Source organism: Artemia franciscana, chromosome 3 (assembly GCF_032884065.1).
Source record: "Artemia franciscana chromosome 3, ASM3288406v1, whole genome shotgun sequence".
Classification (NCBI taxonomy): domain Eukaryota; kingdom Metazoa; phylum Arthropoda; class Branchiopoda; order Anostraca; family Artemiidae; genus Artemia; species Artemia franciscana.
Window position 1 is genome coordinate 22,790,988 of NC_088865.1, and position 25,177 is coordinate 22,816,164.

General features: G+C 37.0%; 2 protein-coding genes across 8 annotated transcripts in view; one reads left to right on the plus strand and one right to left on the minus strand.

The window, feature by feature from the left end:
* LOC136025037 (uncharacterized) overlaps nucleotides 1-25,177 on the plus strand; it is a 97,826-nt gene that overhangs the window by 8,460 nt on the left and 64,189 nt on the right. For 5 of the 7 annotated variants that reach the window (XM_065700693.1, XM_065700697.1, XM_065700695.1 and 2 more), the window contains exon 2: nucleotides 8,195-8,437. Coding sequence is in view for 2 of the 7 variants with exons in the window: in XM_065700691.1 (XP_065556763.1) it covers nucleotides 17,938-17,944 (7 nt within the window). In the remaining 5 variants the exon portion in view is untranslated. Of the gene's footprint in view, nucleotides 1-8,194; nucleotides 8,438-17,759; nucleotides 17,945-25,177 lie in introns of those variants that run through there. The other 2 variants (XM_065700691.1, XM_065700692.1) reach the window with 2 other exon arrangements.
* On the minus strand, nucleotides 4,763-5,353 carry LOC136025502 (uncharacterized). The gene has a single exon (XM_065701531.1). It carries the CDS (start codon nucleotides 5,351-5,353, stop codon nucleotides 4,763-4,765), a length of 591 nt encoding a protein of 196 aa, XP_065557603.1.

A 25,177-nucleotide genomic window follows, 5' to 3' on the forward strand; every position in this document is an offset into this window, starting at 1 on the left:
CATACATCAAATTACTTTGTCTATTTTCATAGGAAAATAGTAACTTTTGCATTGAGGATGTTCACTAAAGACCTCTCCCTGTGTTCTCTTTAATTTTCGTCTGAAAAGAGGACGAATGATGTAAAAAAGTCATAAAATCGTTAAACCGTTTAGAAGTAAAAATATTTTGATAATATTGACTGTGGGAAAGTGCGTCCAATGATCTAAACTGGTGTCGTTCTTTGGAAAAAATTACGGTTTTTAAGTGTGTTTTTGTATGTTTCCTGAAATGTTAAGGGATCCTTTCCTTTCCTCGTCTATAAGCCACAGCAAATGAGAAGATAGACCTAAAAAGTTTAAATTACGAACTAATGAAGTGTCCAAAAGGAAGAGAATCACAAAATTGACAAAGAAATATCATACTGGTGGAAAAAATTCAGTAAAGCGCTAGATTCTACAATCTTATAGATATTGGAAAATATCGAGAGTCAGTACATTTAGTCTATTTCTGTACATATTTCTTGTATAATCTGCAAAGCGATTTTTTCTATTGAAGTCACGACTTTGCTTTTTACTTGTGTAAGAAATACTTTTTTTAAAATCAGTTTTGCTCTTTTTTTCCAATATACCCTATAAATCTGATAAAAAAAAAATCTTTATTTTCACCTTGGCAATGGAATTACAGAAGTTACCACAATTTTTGTTCAAATACTAATGTACCTAATTAACTATGTAATGCTAACCAATAAATACCAGCGGCGTCAATGGGGAGAAAGGTAGGGAGTCCCCCTTCTCCCTAATTTTGTTGAATTGACACCATTGACAGATGCATGTTGTCTAAATCCAGCAATAATATTAGTTTAGTCGTCCGTTTTGTGCTTTGCTCAATCAAGGTCAAGGTTTTGACCATTCAGGAGTATATAATTTCGGTTCCATTGCAACTGAACCACGGTGTAACTGAATCCACAGCAACTGAACTACTGTAGCTGAACCACCGTACTACTGAACCCCCGTGCAACTGAACCTTTGTGTAACTGAATCCTCGTGTAGCTAAATCCTCATACAACTGAACCCCTTTATAACTGAGCCCTCGTGCAACTCAACCCAAATGCAACTCCACTCCGTTTAACTAAATCTTAGTGTGACGGAACCCTTATGCAACTGAACCACCGTGCAACTGAACTCTCGTGCAACTCAACCACCATACTTACATTGGGTAAACACAAGTTATAGTCTTTACATGGTCAACCTTGTTGGAATTATTTGCTTTTTAAAGTCATGATATAAATGATGGTTAAGATGATTAATAAAAAAAGCTCTGATTTGTTGTCACAAAAACAAAGAAAAATTGGACGTCGCAAACTCTTAAAGCAGGATTTATTTCTCCTTTTGTATGGCAATTAATGGGGGTTCCCCTCGCCCTGTCACTGTCTACGAGTCTAGAAGTTTACCAAATTACAAAACTTAAAAAAGGTACTTAAACTTCTGCAATGGGATACTCTGATTGTTTTGTGGCTAAGGAGAGAGGGAGATACCTCAAAGGGCGCATTTTAATGCCAAAACATCTCAGCTTTCATTGAGCTTTCTGATAAATACATACTTAGCTCTAAGGGAGAGACCAGGGGGAGTTTGTCATGGAGAGGTATTTTTCAATGGGGATCTTTTCCGCGAGGTGGTATTTCCAGGAGGCTATTTCCCGCAGGTGTTTTTCTCGGAGGGGGGTGTGTGGTTCCCCTCCAATCACTTTTGACTTTTTAAAGGACACTAAAACTTTAAATTTCCAATCGAATAATAAATCGTGATTAACCCAAACCCCCACAGTCCTCAGGGCAAGGGCTGTAAGCTATTGCAAGTTACCCATTGTTAAAATTAAAGTTTTTATAGAAGGTGTGGTTGTACAAACTTTGGAGAAGGCCCATTCGATCGAAAACTGCAATTTTAATTTCAGTTTTGAAGAATCAAAGGTGTCCAGAGGACAATCAGCCTCTCCCTCTCAACTGCCATTTCCCCCCAAATGCATCCGATCAAAATAAAAAAAAAATCGTTTATTCAAAATAGTCTAATGGTCAAATAACCATGCCTCTGAGGTTAACAATCCCACCAACAGCTTCTGGGGGAAGGGTTGTAAGTCAAGATAGTTGCTCATTGTTAACACACAAGGTTTTTATGGAAAAGATTTTGTATGAACTTGGGAAGGAGTGCTCATTCGATTGGAAAACAGAATTTTTGGTGTATTTTTTAAGACCTAAAAGTGATCGGAGGGCTTCCACCCCCCACCATCTTTTTTCCCCATATACATCCGATCGATAATTTTGAGATGACCGTTTTATTTAAAACAATGAATGCAAGAATGCAAATTCATGGTTTTGTAATTCAAAATTAATTTATGCAAGACAATACTCTGCATGACATACTTTCGGAATTTATGTTTTGCAGAACTGGCTTCCGCATATTTCACCAGGGTTGCCAACTTAAACGCTTTTCGTTTGACATACACTCTTTTTTATCCCAGAAGGGACCCGGAAGAGTGAATATCATTCTTTTTTAGTTTTCATTCACTTGAAACCTCAGTAGTTGGCAACTTGGTCAGAAGTGCAATTATTCGTTTGAAATGCACTCTTGTTTACCTCAGAGGCATGCACATTTTTTGTCTTGCACTCTTCTTGAGTAAAAATAACTTTTTTTAGATGCCGGCAGTTGGCAATGCAGTCAAAATTCGTTGCCACGAACTGTAAGTAAGGAGCGACCCGGCTCAATAGTAACCAAAACTTTAAAAAATGGAATTTTGAAACCAATAGGTACATAAAAAAATAGACTTTTATGCTGATTTCAGATATATAAGTTTCATCAAGTATAGCCTTTCCCATCAAAATTTACGAGCCTGAGAAAATTTGCCAGAAACCCTTTAAAATTCACAAAATCTTCACCATCATGTTCAGCGTTTCAGAGAACCCTATTGTGGAGGTTTCAAGCTCCTATCTGCAAAAAATGTGGAATCTTGTATTTTTTGTCAGAAGAAAGATCACGGATGCATTTTTATTTTTTTCCCAGGGGGTGATCGTATCGACCCAGTGGTCCTGGAATATCGCAAAAGGGCTCATTTCAACGTAATTTAAAGTTCTGGTGTCCTTTTTAAGTATCAAAAAGATGGAGGGCAACTAGGTCCCCTCCCACACCCTTTTTCCCAAGGTCACTCAATCAAAATTTTGAGATAGCCATTTGTTCAGCATAATCAAAAAATCAAAAAAGTCCCCTGAGAAAGGGCTACAAGTTATGAACTTCGTCCATTGTTTACATATGGTATTGGTAATTAAAAAGTTTATTGATGTTTTCAGGTAGGATTTCTTCTGATGCAGGGGGGGTGGCTCGGGGAAAGAGGGTTACGTGAGAGGATATTTCCATGGAGGAAATCTTCAAGGGGGATATTTCTATGAAGGGGCGCCGGATTTCCCAGCATCATTTAAAAAATGACCAGAAATCAAATTAGAAAAAACAATTTTTTCAGCTGAAAGTGAAATTGTCACCTCGTGGCTGAAATTGTCACCTCGATCTTTCTGCTAAAGTTTTTTAGTGCTTATAAAAAAGCTTATTACTGTTCTGATTAAATGAACATAGTATTTCAGGAGTCGTCGTTAAGGAATTGGGACATAATTCAAACTTTAGCATATAGAGCAAGGTGTTTTGGAGGAGTAACTCCCCTAATATACGTAATAATTTCTGTTCGTTTTAAGTTTTAATGTTGCTCCATACTTTCAGCTGAAAAATGTTCTTTTATTTAATATCTCATCCTTTTCTAAATATCTCCAGAAAGTGTGGCTGCTCCTCCACGGGAAAACCCATCCTTCCCAAGGATTTTATCTCTAGACAATTCAATCCTAGTGAAAATTTACCCCGGACAATTACCCTTAACATATCCATGCTTAGGATTGAGTCGGCAATGAGAAAGCAAGATATAAGAAAGAATTTCGTAGAGGCATTCAGGCAAATTCCCCAGTGTAAAATTTCTCCTGAAGAATTCCCCCCTGGAAACTTGTCCCCGTGGAAAATTCCACCAACAGATAAATCACCCCTCCCCCAAAAAATGTATGCATACTTCCCAATAACAAATACTATATGTAAACAATTGGAAAGTTTTGTAACTTAAAGTTCTTTTCCCAGGGATTGTACCGGTTTTGGAGTGACGGCAGTTCTAGCACTTCCAGAGCCTTTTCGTAGGGGATGTCACGGCGACCCAAGATGATCGATACTGCTCGCTGAGTGCTCCTTGTGCTGAGGGCACCCAAACATGGCACGCATATTCCAGAATGGGGCGGACATACGCTATGTATGCATACCTAATACTCTCTGTGTTTGCACTGAGCCTACGCATACTGTTTAAAGTCTGTAGACTAGCGTTTGCACTTTTAACCACTTTTTCAATATGTGCGGCAAAGCTGAAGTCATTGGAGAAAGTAACTCCAAGGATCTTGATATTGTTTGTTAGAAGGAATGGAACATTTGGCTCCATAACATCACTTTTTAGCGGGTTAAAGCGCACTATCTTCGACTTGTTCACATTAATCTCAAGATTTAGCTCCGCGCACTCTTTTGTGAAAACACTGAAAAAATTTGAACTGAATTGTGGCGTCACAACTCCGTTTTGTACTAAATATTTCAGGATAAATGACAGGTCATCCACGAACTTGTAGCGGTCGTCATAGTCAGCTATGAGGAAGTTAATTACAGACAAGAATAGAATAGCTGCAAGCTTAGTGCCCTGAGGGGCTCCACAGGTGGATGAGGATCATTCGGAATTTCTATCACCTTCGTAGAGAGCAAACACACGACGCATCCTCTGACTGAAAAAGTCCAACACGAGCGTAAGAGTCTTTTTCTTAGCCCCCATTAGCTTGAGATTATGGGCAGCTACAGTGTGATTGATTAAATCAAATGCCTTTTGGAAATCTATGGCACCAAATTCTACAAAACTGTGACCTTTTTCGATCCACTTGAGGAGACTATCGTACATCCGCACTAGGTACACTGAGGTATTACAGTCTTTCAGTCCGCCGTATTGTCTCTGGTCGATAGATCCCTTGATTTGATCAAGTAACACCCTCATGATAAAGGTCTCGGCCACTTTTGCCAAGCATGGTGTTTGCGAAATAGGTATAATTTCGTCACAGCTCTTAGGGTTGGTAACCTTCGGAATTATTCTAACGTAAGCTTTCTTCCAAACAGCTTTAAAGATCCCTATACGAAAGCAAAGGTTTATCAGCACTGAGAGTGTTTTCGCAATGAAAGGGGCGTATTCTCGAATCAGTTTGGGTGGAAGTTCGTCTGGATAAGCTGAACAGCGTACTTTCACTTTCATCAGGGTCTTATAGGTTGTCATCTCATCGAAAACAACTTCACCTTCATATGCGCAGGAGTCAAATATTTCAGACTTCTGGGCTTGTGTGGGAGAAGGAAATGAGGTTCAGATGTGGGGTAAATATTGATTAACCTTATCAGCAGTTGTGTAAGTTCTGTCAGGGTGGCTTATTTTTGTGCTGTTATGAGTAGACTTGCCAGTGATTTGCTTGGCTGCTCTGTGCCATTTCAGGGATTAGTGTGCCTAAGACTGTCCGAAAATTTCTCACGCCCGTAATCTTCGTCAAGATTTCATGACTTTTAGGGGGAGTTTTCCTCTTTTTATGGCACTTGGTATTAACCAAGTGACATATAGCAGTCGCAAATTCTGTCGGTCTTCTGTCTGTCAGTCCTGGTTTTGCTATTTTAGGCACTTCCAGGTAAGCTAGGACGATGAAATTTGGCAGGAGTATTAGGGGACGGACCAGATTAAATTAGAAATAGTCTTTTTCCCGATTTGACCATCTGGGGGGGAAGTGGGGGGCCCGTTAATTCAGAAAAATGGAAAAATTTAAGTATTTTTGACTTACGAACGGTTGATCAGATCTTAATGAAATTTGATGTTTGGGAGGATATTGTGTCTAAGAGCTGTTATTTTAAATCCCGACCGGATCTGGTGACATTTTGGGGGGGGGGGTTGGTAGGGGGAAACCTAAAATCTTGGAAAACATTTAAAGTGGAGGTATCAGGATGAAACTTGGTGGGAAAAATAAGCCTAAGTCCTAGATACGTGATTGACGTAACCGGAATGGATCCACTCTTTTTGGGGTAGTTTGGGGGGGGGGGGGTAATTCTGAAAAATTAGAAAAAAATGAGGTATTTTTAACTTACAAACGGGTGATCGAATCTCAATGAAATTTGATATTTAGAAGGATATCCTGTCTCAGAGCTCTTGTTTTAAGTCCCGACCGGATCTGGTGACATTGGGGGGGAGTTGGAGGGGAAAACCTAAAATCTTGGAAAACACTTAGAGTGGAGGGATCGGGATGAAACTTAGTGGGAAAAATTAGCACAAGTCCTAGATACATGATTGACATAACCGGAACGGATCTGCTCTCTTTGGGGTTGTTGGGTGGGGGGTTAATTCTGAAATATTCGAAAAAATGAGGCATTTTTGACTTACGCTCTATTTGGGGAATTGGTGGGGGGTAATTCTGAAAAATTAAAATATGACGTATTTTTAACTTACGAAGGAGTGATCGGATCTTCATGAAACTTCATATTTAGAAGGACCTCGTAACTCAGATCTCTTATTTTAAATCTCAACCGGATCCAGCGTCACTGGGGGGGGAGGACAGTTGGGGGGGACCAGAAATCTTAGAAAAAAACTTAAAGCGGAGAGATCAGGATGAAACTGGATGGGAAGAATAAAAACCTGTCTAAAATACGTGACTGACATAACCGGATCAGATCTGCTCTCTTTGGTGGGGTTGGGGGGGGTAATTTTGAAAATTGAGGTATTTGTAACTTACGAAAGGGTGACCAGATCTTAATGAAATTTGATATTTAGAAGGATCTTGTGCTTTAAAGCTCTAATTTTAAATTCCGACCAGATCCTGTGACATTGGGGGGAGTTTGAGGGGGAAACCGGAATTCTTGGAAAATATGAAAATTGGGGTATTTTTATCTTACGAATAGGTGATCGGATCTTAATGAAATTTGATATTTAGAAGGAATTCATGTCTCAGAGCTCTTATTTCAAATTCCGACCAGATCTCCTCAGAGAGGGGAGTTTGTAGGGGGAAATCTTGGAAAACACTTGGAGTGGAGGAATCTGGATGAAGCTTGGTGGATAGAATAAGCAAATGTTCTTGATACGTGATTGACGTAACCGTACTGGATTTGCTCTCTTGGGGGAGTTGGGGGGAGGGGTTTTGTGATTCGGCGAGTTTGGTGCTTCTGGACGTGCTAAGACGATGAAAATTTGTAGGCGTGTCAGGGAGCTGCACAAATTGACTTGATAAAGTCGTTTTCTCAGATTCGAGCATCTGGGGGGCTAAAGGGAGAGGAAAAATTAGAAAAAATGAGCTCTTGGCTCTTAGCTCTTCTTGCCTCGTCACAAGTGTCATATGAGCTCTTAGTTCTTGTTTCAAAAAGCAGGCAAATTTTCTATGACTCGTAATTTGATGGGTAAGAATAAACTTAATGAAACTTATATATTTGAAGCCAGCACAAAACTCAAATTCTTTTGATATACCTATTGGCATCCGAAATTCCGTTTTTTAGAATTTCGGTTGCTATTGAGCCGGGTCGCTCCTTACTTACGGTTCGTTACCACGAACTGTTTGATTTTTACCATAATTGCCAAACAGGCATGATGCCATTTTCATTGTAAGCTTGCTTTTAGTTTCTGTTGTATATCTGTTAATACAGCCATAAAAGACAACAGAGCCACCTTTTTTTAAGGTACTCCCAGAAACTTCTTAAAATTGGTTGATTGGCGAGTCTAACTCTTTCACAGAACTTCAAAACTTATGTTTTTCCAAAAATTACAAGAGATGAAATTACAAGGTATGACCAAGTTTTAAACTACAGCACATTGGCCCAATGTGGTACTTTTATATCTTATTTTTCTAGAAGTTGGCTCGTCATACATATTTGATTAACCCATAAAACTTTGCAGGATTGATGCGGTCTCTCTCTACTGACCTCTTCAAGTGGAATTAGAACTCTTGGAACTTAGCCCTTTGGTAGTCCTGTGAATTTATGGCCACATCTAGGCTATTGCGTTGATATTTTGAAATTGTTTTCAGACTGCTAGAATAGCCTTCTCTCTTTAGAGTAGTTAAAGATGTTGTTATTAATTTCATTTATTCTTTTTCAGGTCTGTTTAACTGGACTCATAAATATTTGTGTTCTTTTTTGTTCTTGTTTCGCAAGTGCCTTGGAAAGAACAAAGTTTTAGTCAAAAGATTTCGAACGAAAACAACGAATACCTTCACCAGAATGACTTACTGAACCTACTGCTTTTCATTTTTCTTTTCCTTTTTTCCTCTTTTGGACATTTGTCTACGGCTCCCGCCGCAGACTTGGACTTTTTTAGAAATGAGAAAACGGATTTTGTAAGGTAAGTTGATTAGTCAGATTGAATTTAGAGGTATTTTGAGTCCTTAAAGTGAACTCAAAACTGAATAAATTGACCTTCTCTTTCAAATTTGCCTTGTCGGACCGTGTCCGGGATGGAGGAACACGTATATTCAATGATAAAAGAGACCTGAAATTGCTTTGACACAGTTAGGCAAACATAAATTATTACAAATGAATAAATGTAAGCTAAAAGCAACATAAATTAAGTTAGAAATTAGCATAAGCTTATAATGAATAGAAGTTACCACAAATAAGAATTGAGCTACCCACCCTCTAAAAGCTAGAATGTCATTAGCGTGTTAAGCGTCACACGTTTGTTTTTATATAATAAAACTGAAGAATTAGAAACGGTGAATGTTATACACCACTCCCCTGAAAATTGCTAAGGACTAGTGTGTTATTTGTGCTGTGCTGACGACATGATTTTTTTTTTCATAAAATAAATAAAATAGATCAAAATATCAAACAAGTTTACAGGAATATAAAAAAAAAAACAAGAGAAAAAAGTAAAACTCTGGTGATAGATAGACTTAGAATAGACATATAAAAATAGCAAAATATACCAATTTTAGAAAAAAATTATAAGCTTGGTAAAATAAGTTGACTTTGTCCAAAAAAGTTCGATCCTAAGTTATAAAATTCAATCCTAACTTAGTAGGGAACTAGTAAATTTCTAATGAATTAGTAAGTAGTAAATGAGTAGTAGATTGGTAATTCACTCAGTTAGTAAATAAGTAGTAAAATTCGAAAAAAAATAACTTACCAAGCCAAAAACTAGATATGTTGGAGCTATATCAACTTACTGTTGCTAGTCACATGTTGGAGCTAAGGTGCTTATTTCAAGGATGGTGTAGTAAACCAAGTTTTTCAAACAATTTTACTTCCCACTCTTTGAACTTCCTCATCGAGGGTAGATGTTCCTAAGCGCTTTAATAGCGTTTTAAGCATTAGATCTTAAGCGTTCTTAGGCGTTAAGTATCCAAACTGTACAAAAAAATTCGGCGTTATTTTGTGTTTTCAGTAAAATACTAGTTTCTTATAATCCTACAAATAGGGGGAAATATCATCAGTCGGTTTATTCAACGTAGTCAAACAGTTCGTGGTAACGAACTGTAGTAAGGAGCGACCCGGCTCAATAGTAACCAAAATTCTAAAAAATAGAATTTTGACACCAATAGCTACATCAAAAGAATTGCATTTTAATGCTGACTTTAAATATATAAGTTTCATCAAGTTTAGTCTTACCCATCAAAAGTTACGAGCCTGAGAAAATCTGTCTTATTTTAGAAAATAGGGGGAAACACCCTCTAAAAGTCATAGAAACTTAACGAAAACCACACCATCAGATTCAGCATTTTAAAGAATCCTATTTTAGAAGTTTCAAGCTCCTATCTACAAAAATGTGGAATTTTGTATTTTTTGCCAGAAGGCAGATCACGGATGCGTGTTTATTTGTTTGTTTGTTTGTTGTTTTTTTTCCCAGGGGTGATCGTATCGACCCAGTGGTCCTAGAATGTTGCGAGAGGGCTCATTCTAACGGAAATGGAAAGTTCTAGTGCCCTTTTTAAGTGACCAAAAAAATTGGAGGGCACCTAGGCCCCCTCCCACGCTAATTATTTTCCCAAAGTCAACGGATCAAAATTCTGAGATAGCCATTTTATTCAGAGTATTCGAAAAACCTTATAACTATGTGTTTGGGGACGACTTACTCCCCCACAGTCCCCGTGGGAGTTACGAACTTACTACAAGTTGTAAACTCTGATCAGTGCTTACATATAGTAATGGTTATTGGGAAGTGTACAGACGTTTTCAGGGGGGATTTTTTGGTTGGATGGGGAGGGGTTGAGAAGAGGGGGATATGTTGGGAACTTTCCATTGAGGAATTTGTTATGGGGGAAGAAAATTTCCATGAAGGGAGCGCAGGTTTTTCTAGCATTATTAAGAAAAAAAACAATCAAAAAATAAATATGAAAAAGTTTTTTTTCAACTGGAAGTAGCCTAAGGAGCAGCATTAAAACTTAAAACGAACAGAAATTACTACGCATACGAGGGGCTCACCTCCTCCTAATACCTCTCTCTTTACGCTAAAGTATTTTTAGTAATTTCAACTATTTATTCTAAGGCTTTTGTGATTTAGGGGTCATTATTAATGAATTGGGACAAAATTTAAGGTTTAGTGTAAAGAGCGAGGTACTGACGAGGGGGTGAACCCCTCATATGTGTAATGAAAACATGAGAATACAAAAGTTCGTTACGTAAGCTAATTTATAAATTACGTATATCTTTTACTAATAAAAACATTCGTAAAAAATTAAAAGTTCTTTTTGCCTTTTTAAGTAACCAAAAAATCGGAGGGTAACTAGACTTCCTCCCCCGCTCCTTTTTTTCTCAAAATCATTCGATCAAAACTATGAGAAAGCCATTTAGCCAAAAAAAACCAAATATGCAAATTTCGTTTTAATTATTCCTCCGCGGAGAGCCAAAATCAAAACATGCATTGATTAAAAAAACGTTCAGAAATTAAATAAAAAAACAATTTTTTTAACTGAAGGTAAGGAGCGACATTAAAACTTAAAACGAACATAAATTATTTCGTATATGAAAGGGGCTGCTTCCTCATCAACGCCCCCCTCTTTACGCTAAAGTTTTTTACTGTTTTAAAAAGAAGAGTTGAGAGAAAGAGTCAAACTTTAGCGTAAAGAGCGGGGCGTTGGTGAGGAAGCAGTCCCTTTCATATACGAAGTAATTTCTGTTCGTTTTAAGTTTTTATGTCGCTCCTTACTTTCATTTAAAAAAACTTGTTTTTGTATTTAGTTTTATAGATACATGTTACCTAGGCTGCGAAGCAGTAATGCTCATTCATTTTAAGTTTCACCTTCGCTCTTTACCTGCATCAGTAATATGTTGAACCATCAGTTCTAAGAACGGACTGCCCAGGGCAATGTTTGCTTTGTTCTGTTTGTCGCTATTTGACGAAACTTGATTTTGTTTTTAAAATCTTGTCTAGGACAGATTTGTTGTTTCTTTATTGCATTATTTAGTAGGCTAGAAAAGATAATATTTTGTTTCTGGAAAACTACGGAAGTTTTTTTAGTATTCAAAGGAAATTTCCTCCTCCTTTGCACAATCCTCTTTATTTGGAAAAAAAAAAAAATCGGATTTAGTGTTCACTCCACAGCCAGATTATTGGTACATTTATTGATATAAGCAAAATTACGCACGGCTGCTTAAACACTGATGTATGACAACACTGTAATACTGTTAGCAATTTGTTTAGTTAATTTTGTTCAACTTTCAAGCATAAATTTTATGATTTGAAAATCAGAATGGAGACTTAAGGCATATTTCGATAAAGTTAGAAAATATGGAAGGCTAAATATGTAGTTTTCATGTCTGTATGTGCAATCCGAGTGAGGATACAAAGATAAAGTGTTGGTCAACCGTTGTGCAGTAAATATCAAGGGGATGAGAATTTTTGAAAAAACAAAACAACAAAAAAACATTTGGAGCCGATTGCTGTTGATATATTTTTCTAAACCAAGTTTTAATAATTTCAATTTCATGATTCTATACCACAAGTGCAAAATTAAGATCGACAAGAACACGAATTATAATTCTGGGCTTTTTTGTATACTCTTGTAATGTTGTTCGGGCATTACTGTTCCCAAGCAGTGCTTCCACTTTTTTTTTCTGAAAATCAGTAACGACTCCAAAAAAGTCGGGAGATTATCGGGAGGTTTTTTTTTTTAAGTCGGGGAAAAAATCAGGAGGTTTTAAACAGCTGTTTTGTCTCACATACCAGTTGTATTGGTGGTAAAAATGTCAGTAATAGAGAGACAAAACAAAGTAGAATCGAAAATATGTTTTAGAGTCTTAAGTCCGGTCTTCACCTCCCGGAACTTCCGGAATCTGGGCTTCCAGATTATTCTTTGACGTCTTCTGCTTCTTGCATCTCGAATATGAACCGGTCCGAAAGTATATCAAAATCATCCGGAAAAAGGGGCTTTTGAACTTCCAGATTTCCGGAATTTTGAAGTATCGCAGAAGAGATTAAAAAAAAATCTCGGAAAATCTGGGAACCCAGATTCTGGAAGGTGAAGACTTATTATTACTCCAAAATCAGCTATCAACAAGGAACAATGTTTCTTTCATACAAAACTTATGCAAACTAAATGGTTTTATTGAAAGTCATCTAAAACTATTTGTTTACATAATTAGAACTAGAATTACGAATACGAGTAACAGAACTCGGGCAGAATTTTCACTGTATCACACTGCAGCTAAAAGTACTTGATCACATAACTTGAACTAGAATTATGAATACGAATCACAGTCAGAATTTTCATTAGATCACACTGCAGCTAATCCTGATCGTCAACGGTATTGTTTGCTCTTTCTTGGGCCAGACGAGCTCGCGCTAAAGAAGCCGATTTCAAGATAGCGGCACTAGCTTCAGTAGCGGTTGCGGAAGCAACTACGCCTTTCAGTAACTGCCTCATGCTCCCATCTACGACCAGAGACTGAGGTGTCACCTTAAGCCTACTCATGCCAAGTTTAGTCTGAAGCGTTGAACTAATCGTAACTGTCGACAGGCAGTTACGTTTGTCTGTTTTGACGTCCTTCAAAGTACTAAACAGTCTCTCCGCTATTACGTTCGAAAACGGTAGAGCGTACAGGTACTCAACGACAAGCCTCAGGTTACCAAACTTTGGTTTGCCGTTAGAGTATTTCTGGGCAAATATAAGCTTCCAGTAGTCAGTTACTGAGAGCGAACTGGCATCTTCGCCATTTGGCTGTCTTACAGAGCTCTGCTCTCTCCACTCTCTGTCTATCAGACTTTTGGACCAGGAGGGTAAGCTATATTTCGCCAAAATGGTGCCAGGCTAGGAGGATTCAGATCCTGAGCCTGAACAGGGTCAAGTAGTTCTGAGAAGGCGAAAATGTCCGAGTCGAACGAGAAGTGGTTTTTAATCTGGACCACCACTTCCTTGTAAAATTCTCTCGCGGTAGAATAAACCTTGTCAACTTCGTCGGGATTGGCATTTCGTCCATCACTAGACGCAAGAAGGCCAGTCATTGCTGCTTCGGCATCTAAGCCGAGGTAGACCTTTCGCAGATGCACATAACTGGCTTCGTCTTCAACATCAATTTTCATGATGTCGGTACAGCTCCTTACTGCGCGAGCATTCATAAAGTTTTTCAACAGAGTTTCCACCAATTGAATGACTTCGATTTTCAGTCGGTAGAAAATAGGCGCCTGGGACTGGAAAAGGGTATTGAAGTCGTTCAAAAGTCCCAGCGCGTAGTCCACGAACATCATGACGATCCTCATAAATGGATTTTTCAGGGCACTCAGAACTAACTCACTGCCGTGAGTCGGATCTTCAAAATGGGCACTGGTAAAATACAAGGTTAGGGTATTCCACTGCTCTAGAATTCGATGGACACAGTTCTGTAGCGAAAGCCATCTTGTTTGACCTGGTGCCAATATCTTGTGGACCGCAGTCTCTGAAAACAAATGAAATTCTTTCAGGGCAGCTGTACGCTTGGCACTCATATTGAAATGATTGTAAACATGACGACACAGGTCTTCTAGAGTCTTCGTCAGTTTCTTGCAGGCGTATAGGCGCACAGATGAATGGAATGACAAATGCACTTCACTATAAATACCCAAGGGTAGCTTCTTTGGATCAGAGTCGCCACTGAGTTGTTACAACCCATCATGGCGTTCGTGGTATCACTACAGAACCCGACCCAATTCCGTAAATGCACTTCACTTACTCTTAAAAACTCCAAAGTTTCCTCCAGTTTGGTGAAAATGGAAACTGCTGATCCGTTTGAGCACTCCACAAAATCAATGACATCGATATCCGTTTCCATTTCGTTGTTACAAAAGGAAACACATACAGCGAGCTGTTTAACGGTTCCCACATCCGTCGTTTCGTCGATGACCAAAGAAAAAGGTCTCACATTCATTTCTTCGACAACTTTTTGCTTGCAGTGAGGACCGAGTCCCTGACGAACAACATTCACAACTTTTTGTTTCCCGAGACGCACTTTATCAAGGACCGATTTTGGTGGCATCGACATGTATTTGTTTAAGCTCATGTGCACCTATAATATAAGTTTGTTTTCTCGGAAGACCAGTCATTGGTCAAATATTAAATAGTACAGATATTCAAGGAGTCTGGCGAAGACCGGATCTACAAGACGCAATTGTCTGGATCAAATATAAAATTTATGGGATCTCATCGAAACCTTTGGTCTTGTTATGTTATATTTTGAGAGAACCCTGCAAGTCAGGAGTGTTGATAGTGAGATTTATAGTCAGAGCGCATTGCAGTGGACACGTGATGTACTTTTGTCATGTATATAAGTCTTATATACATGACAAAAGTACAGCACGTGTCCACTGCACTGCAATAAAGGGGAGTTTTTGGAATAAACATAAAAACAATCAGGTTCCAATTGGGTGACAGGTGAGGTTGGGCCTGAAGTATTCCAGATGTTAGACGTGATATATTATTAAAGCCATAGAAAGGTGAATAAGGATTCAAATGAGTCCTACGTGTTTTTTATTGATCAGTACCGGCGGCACTGATGCATCGCTTTTGAGTGTTACTTGGGAAAAGCGCCTATTTTTGGTGTCATTTCAGGAATGAAGAGGATTAGAAAATATGCGAGTCCTTCTTAAGAAAGGTATTGCTTAGGAGAATGTTGAAAATATAAACTTCATTAGCTGCGTAGATTAAGCGCCAAATGAGGGTATGCCATAAGCATCTAAGACTTAGGTTCTTGGTATCCTCTGAAAGGCAAAGAGAGACGAAGAAGAGCTCAAACGAAAGCTAATGTTGACTTCCACATCCTTCTCGTAAGCGGTACTGATCTGGCGTCAATAAGTGCTCCATTTATGCACAAATGCATTAAATGATGTTATTTTCTTGTATTTGTAGAATTACGCAATACTAGCACTTAACTGAAAACACAAAGAAATCGGAATTTTTTATAGTTGAAACATAAAGTGTCGAAAGATATATATATATATATATATATATATATATATATATATATATATATATATATATATATATATATATATATATATATATATATATATATATATATATATATATATATATATATATATATATTCATAGGTGGGACACGGATACAACTACATTGGCGCGAAGCGCCACCCCAACAGCTAGTATATATATATATATATATATATATATATATATATATATATATATATATATATATATATATATATATATATATATATATATATATATATATATATATATATATATATATATATATATATATATATATATATATATAAATAAGTTGTCTGTCTGTGGATCTGTGGATCAGGTGACGTCATGTTTCTGTGTCGGCTGACGTCATGAAATTAGTTGTCGTCATTTTTGTTATGACGATGCTTAGTATATTGTAAAACACATTAATTTGGTTAATAATATACCATTTAAAACACCAAAATGAACATGCTGGAGTAGTCACTCGGTGAGAGAGGGTGTCAGAACGGAGAATGAAGGTCCCAGGTTCAAATCCTGGTTAGGCTAAAAAAGGTAAAAAACTAAAAACTAAAAAAAAACTGAAAAAACTAAAAAAAGGCAAAAACTACAAAAAAAACTAAAAACTAATAAAAAAAATAAAAAAGCCGAAAAACTAAAAAAACTAAAGAAACTAAAAAAAGAAAAAACTTAAAAAACTAAAAACTAAAAAAAAAACTAAAAAAAGGAAAAAACTGAAAAATAGAAGAGAAAAAGAAAACTAATAAAATTAAAAATAAAAATAAAAAAAATAAAAAAGATAAAAACTAAAAAAAAGTAAAAAGAAAAAACGAAAAAAAACTAAAAAAGCTAAAAAAAGGGTAAAAACCAATAAAAAACTAAAAAGAAAAAAGGTAAAAAACTAAAAAAAAATTTCATCTAAAAAACTAAAAAAACTAAAAAAGGTAAAAACTAAAAGAACTAAAATAGAAAAAAAAACTAAAAAAAGGAAAAAAACTGAAAAATAAAGGAGAAAAAGAAAACTAAAAAAATATAAATAAAAATAAAAAAAAATATAAATGATGACCGGGACACCGGGACACAAGGAATATAAATGACGCCCGGAACGCTCAAAGATAAATCACAGACTGGGACACCGGGACACAAATGACGACCGGGACACAGGGAATATAGGGCAATCATTAGAATCATGAGGTATAGATCTGAATACGGATTGTTTTCCCATGGACCATTATATGTTGCATGTTCAAGAGTCGGTAAACCTGACAATCTGTTTATATGCACAGACAATGGGACAGCAAAGAATGTTGTATATTCGCAAGTTTTACGTAGTTAAAAACATATATATATATATATATATATATATATATATATATATATATATATATCTATATATATATATATCTATATATATATATATATATATATATATATATATATATATATATATATATATATATATATATATATATATATATATATATATATATATATATATATATATATATATATATATATATATATATATATATATATATATATTTGGTCAAATCAGAACCGATTCTTGGCAAGGTTTTTAAGTGAATAAACCATGACTATGCATCATAACAAACTTCATAATCTTATAACATTGGTTCAAGGCTACCCCAGCTTGTATAATATTGCTCACCCAGGCTATAACAAAAATCAAGAAAAAATGATGTCATTGGGCTCACTATTGATGAACAGCTTTCAGAGGAGGGTCACGCTGATGCATTTATTTGAAAAAAATTCCTTAAAACGTTGCACTTTCCTGGCCATCCTTCGAAAAAAGATGAACGGATATCCGCAATGTGTAAATGAATCATCAGAGTTTTAGCATTGGTCTTTATTTTCCGTCTGAAAAGTTTGTTTTTAACTTGGCGACTGTAAATAGTGTAATTTTTGTATCTTGTCTCCCAATACGTTTTTTCTGTACCGGCACCGGCACTGATCTTCTGATAAGTCTCTAACTTCTCTTTGATTTCATAAATAAACATCTATTGAAGTAAACCTAAATATACGACCGTAATTCTTCTTATACCTTAATTAACCCCATATTTAGACTTGTTAGTAAGAAAAATTATTCAGGTTTACTTTTATTTTGAGCCCTCAAATTGTTGAATCAAATTTTTTGACTGATATGCTGCTAAATTAAACATGATCAGTTCATTTGTATTACCGGGTTTGTGAGTGAGTATCAGATGAAAAACTAGGCGCTTGTATTAGTCTCTGACCTTTTCTGTGGTTGTTTGGCGATAGCTTACGTCAAATATGCGTTGATAATTCCCCAAGAGAAATTTATAGTGTTAGCGAAGCGAGAGAAGCTAGTATTTTTGAAAACTTCTGTAAAACATTACCGGTGATTCAGTTACAACTGAGAATAACTTTATTTGTAAAATGATGATCAAAGTGTAGTATAACTATGACAGGTAGTATGATTTTTTTTTTTCGCTTCATAAGTATTTTGTGTGATAAAGGCCCATTAACAAGATTTAGCTAATGCCATGTTTTATCATTTTATTATTTATTGCAAAACCCATGGTAAAGGCTAACAATTGAACCTCTTCAAAAGACATTCTAGAACAATAATGATAATTTGATATTGAAATTTGATATTTAGAAGGTCTTATATTCAGAGCTCTTATTTTAAATCCCTACCGGATCCGGTGACATTGGGGGGAGTTGGAGGGGGAAACCTAACATCTTGGAAAACGCTTAGAGTGGAGGGATCGGGATGAAACTTGGTGGGAAAAATAAGCACAAATCCTAGATACGTGATTGACATAACCGGAAAGGATCCGCTCTCATTGGGGGAGTTGGGGGAGGGTTAATTCTGAAAAATTATAAGAAATGAGGTATTTTTAACTTATGAAGGAGTGATCGGAGCTTAATGGAACTTCATATTTAGAAGGAACTCGTAACTCACATCTCTTATTTTAAATCTCGACCGGATCCAATGTCATTTGGGGGAGTTTGGGTGAAACCGGAAATCTTGGAAAACGCTTAGAGTGAAGAGATCAGGATGAAACTGGGTGGGAAGAATAAACACAAGTCCATGATATGTGACTGACACAACCGGACTGGATCCACTCTTTTTGGGGAGGGGGTAATTCAAAAAAATTAGAAAAAATGAGGCATTTGTAACTTGCAAATGGGTGATCAGATCTTAATGAAATTTGATATTTAGATGGATCTTGTGCTTCAGAACTCGTATTTTAACTCCCGACCAGGTCCGGTGAAATTGGGGGGAGTTGGAGGGAGAAACCGGAAATCTTAAAAAACGTGAAAATTGAGGTTTCTTTATCTTACGAATGGGTGATCGGATCTTGATGAAACTTGATATATAGAAAGATCTTATGTCTTAGATGCTCTATTTTCAATTCGAAATCGGATCTGGGGACATAGGGGGTGGAGGGGGAAACAGAAATCTTAGAAACCGGAAATCTTGGAAAACACTTAGAGTGGAGAGATTGGGATGAAACTTGATGGGAAGAATAAGCACAAGTTCTAGATACGTGATTGACATAATTGGAACGGATCCGCTCTCTTTGGGGGGATTGGGGGGATTTCCAGTGCTTTGGCGAGTTCGGTGCTTCTGGACGTGCTAGGATGATGAAAATTGGTGGGCGTGTCAGGAACCCGCACAAATTGACTTGATAACAGTTGGTTCCCTGATTCGACCATATGGGGGCGGGAGGGAGAGGAAATATTGAAAAAAGTTATATTTAGTTAATAAACCTCGTTTGAAGTTTCTCTTTTAGTTTTATCACTCTTTGTTGAATAAATTAATACGCTTCGTTCTGTAGGTAATGTTACCTGTAAGCAAGCCCACTCTATGCATTTTTAGTTTGCCCTATGGAGGAGAAGGGTCAACCAGAAATGGATGCGCTTCTCTAATAATGACAAGGAAACAGTATGTGATCGTCAGAATCTTGCTATATGCAGTAATACGCACTTTAGAGCACTTGGAACGAAACTGAACATTTACCATTAAAATTATCTGGCTGTATTTATTCATGGTGTCCCTTTTTTCTAAGAATTAAGTAAAGAACATTTTTTTTTCAATTGAAAACTAACGCAAGATATTACAGCTTAAAAGAAACAGAAATTATTTCGTATGTGAGGGGTCTGCCCCCTCCTCAACCCCCATTTTTTATGCCGAGGTTTTATAGTGCTTTACTGAAAGTATTTATTAGCGCAACGTATGTATTTACTGGTTAATTACAAGCGTTTTACTTACTGATTGCCTTTTGAAACATATGAACTGAAGATTGTATTGTTTAAAGCATATTCAAATCATTGAGCTTCATTTTTGAAGAATTTTGACAAACACTTCTCATTGCATTCCAATTCCACTTGTGTTTTAGCAGTCGTTCTTAAAGCTTCTAGGGCAAAAATTCAAACTTTGGCAGAAAGAAAATATTACCCGAATTGCTCATTTCAGTATCACCTAAATTCATGTTTCCTATCCCTGGGAGACGTGTTTCTGAAGCTGCTAATAAGCCCATTCAAAATGTCCTAATCCGTCAGTCGAAATATCAATACGATAGTTGTCTTTTAGTGTTTTACTTTCCAAGTTGCAAGTTTTGTGTTATTTACATCATTGTAGTAGGTATGGCCTCAGGACAAATCAGTGGATCCCTCCATAGCACGTCATGTCTGCTTCTCCAGTTTATATAAAGTGCTTAAGCGGGCTTAGAACTAGACAGCAAAAACTCTACAGGATCTTCAGTATGAATGGAGGCTTTGTGCAATCCTGGACCACAGCAATCTTGGTCATAGCATGCTCTTCCACACTTGGCGATGCTCATCTATCAGTAGTTGTGCCCCAATTACTCCCACAGATACTTCATTAGCATAATTGTATTAAAAAAAAATTGGGTGAATGATCTTCGTATTCCCGTCAAGACATGATCAACATTTATTAGACCTTCACTGAATAAGAGGAATGACCAATTATTATAATACTTAATATTCAGGTCATGATAATTATATAAATACATTTTTTATTTTCGGTTGTATGAAGCTGGTCTTGACACGCGCTTGAGTAGAGTAAATTTGACGCATTTTATAATGCAAACCAAATTTTAATGAATCGAAAACAAATCTGCTCCCCCTTCTTTCTTATGACATGTGCTTGGGTAATGTAAACCTGCGAACATATGTTCTCCAATGAATCAATTGCTGTGGATTTTTTTTAAAGGGAAATTATGGTCGTCCATGTCCCACCTCAAAGGGCCCCAATACCCTTCCTCCAACTTTTCGCTCTCCCCCTTTCTGAACTTAGAATTTTGTTTTTGAACTTAGAATTTTTTTTATTTTTTAAATTAGAAATTTTTTCAGCTTTTTTTTTGAACTTAGAAATTTTTTACCTTTTGTTTCATGTCTTAAAATGACTTTAAATATACTTGTAACAAAAGAAATTCACTTACGATGTTTTTGAAATAACACTATTAAAAAATAATGTTTGTAGTGACATTTTTCACTTTTGTTTTTAACTTAGACATTTTTCAACTTTGGTTCGTATTATGAAATGCGTTCGATTTATTTTACGCAAGTGCGTGTCAAGACCATTTTCATACAACCCAAAATAAAAAAAAATTATTCTTATAAGTGTCATGACCAGAATATTAAGTATTGTAATAACTGGTCATTCCTCTTATTCAGTGAAGGTCAAATAAATGTTAATCAAGTCCTGACAGGAATATGTAGATCATTGACACAAATTTTGTTCTGATACGATTTCGCTAATGAGGTATCAGTGGGAGATATTGGGGCATTACTACTGATAGATGAACATCGCCAAGTGTGGAAGATCGTGCTATGACCAAGATTGCTGTGGCCCAGGATTGCACAAAGCCTCCATTCATACTGAATATTCCTTATACTTTTGCTGTCCAGTTCTAAGTCTGATTAAGCACATTGTATAGACCTAAAAAATGACCTGACGTGCTATGGTGGGTCCCACCAAATTTTCCTGAGGCCATAATAGTAATTGGGACACCACTACTTCTATCAACAAAAGTCCATGTCCTGTGCTTGTAATCTCAAGCCTCTTGCGTCCAACTCGTTATATATTAATGCATACAAATATAATACTACAGTGGAGATGCAGTACATGATAGATAACTTTGATAGGAAGAGGTTATTTAGCCCCAGAAAGCCCACCAAGACGAACGAAACGCAGAAGTATTATCCATTAGTCAAAATTCAGTGCAATACTCTGTTGTTTATGACGCTATGACTTCCTCAAGGGGTGCCACTCTTCAAGTTCACCCTGCAGGGCCGTTTGCAGTCATGGTTTTGGTTGGAAAACTAGTGAGGCGTTAATCCTGACATCACTATAAGGCCTTGCAACCTGTCCCATTCCCTCCTTCCTGAAACTTATAAACGGCTTGAATGCCATTTGTATTTCATGGAAAACTATATTCATTTTGAAAGGGGTGGTTTTATTTGCCAAAATATCAACAACAACAAAAATAGATAAAACTCACCATAATTACCAAAATTTTGAAAAGAGCTAATGAAAGTAGACTGATTATATAATATGTAATGACGTTCATTTCTGGAATTCTGAGTGCTTTCGGACTTCTTAACGTTATAGAAGAGAAAATGCTTTAACATTAAAATAAAATCAGTTTTTTTTTCAGTAAAGCACAAATGACGCTCTGGTCTTTAGAAGGCTTAGCCCTACTCTGTTTGTGGTAATTTCTGTTTTAGGTCTTTTTCACAGTCCATTGGCTGTTTTTTTCTGTTCATTTTAAGTTTGAATTATTATGTGACGTTGTTTCTGCTCGTCTTTGGTTTAATATAGCTCTTTACTTTTGTTTGAAGGACTTTCTTGAATTAATTTTCCATAAAAACCGCTTGCTTTATTTTTACAGCATTTACACTTAAGGATGTAATGAAACCCCGTGCTGCAGTAAATTCTCAGAAACTGGGATATTCTCTGCACAAATTTTCAGTAGTTTGGCAAAAGTCTAGATTCCCCATAGACATAATAGTCAAAACAGCGTTTTTTTCGATATTATATCTATTGTTGCCTACATGGAGCACTAAAACTCAAAATTTTTGATCCAATTAGCCCTTTTCCACTTTCCTACGATCTGCATCGGTAACTGTTGTTACCAGGTAGTTAGAAGGCTTTACTGTCGATTGAGTGCTAAAGCCTCGTTTTCAGGGTTCTTAGGCATTCCATGTTCGTTGGTTTAATTTTCATCATGACCTAGTCCCATTTTTGGGCCTTATGTAAAGTCGCGCAAATTCTCTTTTGGAATAACTGTACATACACCTATAGCTCTAAACTTGACAATTATTATGTAAGGAAAACTAGCATAAACAATATATTTTCTTAACATATATATTGGTGCCAATACGGTTGACGTAGGCTATACCCAATACGTGGGAAAATCCTGAATGATAATGACTGGAAAAGACACAAACTTTTACACTTCCAAGAAGAAAGTAACTGCTATTACTATGAGAGTGCAAAGTAACCTGAAGTTGGCAGTAGAACTGCCTACTGTTGATCCTGTTTTGATGTTTCAAAGGCTGGTCACTGTTGCAAAGAGTTCAGATGAAGAACTCCAGACTTTTTTCAAGTACGAACTCTGTTTCCCGCCACTTTAATTATTTGAGCCGAATGGTCTCCTTTGGTTGGCGGACAAACCAGTGCTTCCCGGTGCGATCGGGCGCGAAGTTGAAGGTCTGCAACCAATGACAGATTGCGTGCTTAAAAGTCTGGATGAGCCTCAGTATGTAACTAAATGGTGGGACCCTGCCTTGGGAGAAATGCAGCACGTACGCGGATATCTGCACCAAATACATCGACTATGTTTAGCGAAGATATGGATGCGCCTTCATAGCTGTTGACGGATATTTATCTGGACCCTCAATCAAAGACGCGACACATGGGAGGAAGAGCAGGTCTAAAGGATGTTCTAAGATCAGAATTCAGCCGCAGATTCCTTGTTTAGTAAAAAAAAAAGATGATTTCCTTAGCAACGCAAAAAACAAGCAGGCAATCATCAGCATGCTGTCCGGCTACCTTAATAATGCAGGATGCAAAGTGTACCAGTCCCAGCCGATGCTTACCTGCTGATTGTGATGACTACGGTCCGAGTCCGCAGAACGCCGACCCACTAGGTTAATAGGAGAATATACAGATTTTATAGTCCTTTTACTGTATCACACGAAGCGAGACTGTAAACCTATATTTCTCCATTCCGAGTCAAAATCACAGAAAACTGGAGGCCGTCTATGGGATATATTGGCAGCTAAACTGAAACTTGGTGGCACTCTTTGCGACCAAATTCTTTTCCTCCATGCCTTTCTCGGATGCGATTCGACTTCGCGAATTTATGACAGGAAAATCTACACCAGTGAACAACGCAAAAAAAGAATAAAAACGTCCAGGATATCGCCGGACTATTCCTAGATTCAGCTTCTACAAATACAAGCTTGAAAAAATGTTGAGTGTCTGGATACTTTGGAGTATGGAAGGATTGTTCGGAAAGGAGAATTACGACCTGTGCATTTATGTACGTCACATGCACCGCCTTCCCTTCTCTCAGTATTTCACTGTAATTGCAAGAGCGAGTGTTCGACGGTGCGATGTTCTTGCAAAAAGCATGGCTTAAAATGTACCTCTCCTTGTGGCGATTGTAAAGGAACAAGTTGTATTAACTGCGAAACATTTGGTGCCATAAACCTTGAAGACAATGGTAGCGAAGCAGAAGACCAAGTTTTTGAATGACTTTGCCAAGCTTTAAGCCCCAAACAATTCTTTAGACTTTAAGCATTTAGTTTCATGTTCATCAGCAAAAAAAGAGCATATTAATGACACATCTAATCACATTTCATGGTATTTACTCAATCAGCATTTTTTACCTCATCTTCAAATTCAACCTAAAAAATCTCAAATTTGTTAAAGAGATAGAGGTGTAAACTTTTCGAATTCGGAATCAGCACATATTTTTGGGTCGGGTTGTGAAATAATTATTTGTATAGCAATTTGTTTGAGGTTAACCCCTTTTTTTCACAATTTTCCTAGACTACCAAGCTTCTGGTTGTAGAAATTTCACTTTTATGGACGCGAGGGCCTTTGTCATAAGAGTACATACGTTTGACCATTGATGGGGAAAGGACTAAAGGATTTCTGCACGATGTGTGTTAAAATGTCAAGAAATGTCAACCACAATATAGCAATTCCTTATTATCTTTTTATGGCACTTGGTATTAACCAAGTGACATATAGCAATCGCAAATTCTGTCGGTCTGTCGGTCCCGGTTTTGCTACTTTAGGCACTTCCAGGTAAGCTAGGACGATGAAATTTGGCAGGCGTATCAGGGACCGGACCAGCTTAAATTAGAAATAGTTGTTTTCCCGATTTGACCATCTGAGGGGGGGGGGGAAGAGTTGAGGCCCGTTAATTCGGAAAAAATGAAGTATTTTTAACTTACGAACGGTTGACCAGATCTTAATGAAATTTGATGTTTGGAAGGATATCGTGTTTCAGAGCCGTTATTTTAAATCTCGACCGGACCTGGTGACATTGGGGGGGGGGGGGGTTAGGAGGGGGAAACTTAAAATCTTGGAAAACACTTAGAATGGAGGGATCGGGACGAAACTTGGCGAAAAAAAAGCTCAAGTCCTAGATACA

Excerpts from the sequence above, each read along its gene's own strand:
- LOC136025502 (XM_065701531.1), bottom strand. The coding sequence starts at position 5,353 with ATGACAACCTATAAGACCCTGATGAAAGTGAAAGTACGCTGTTCAGCT.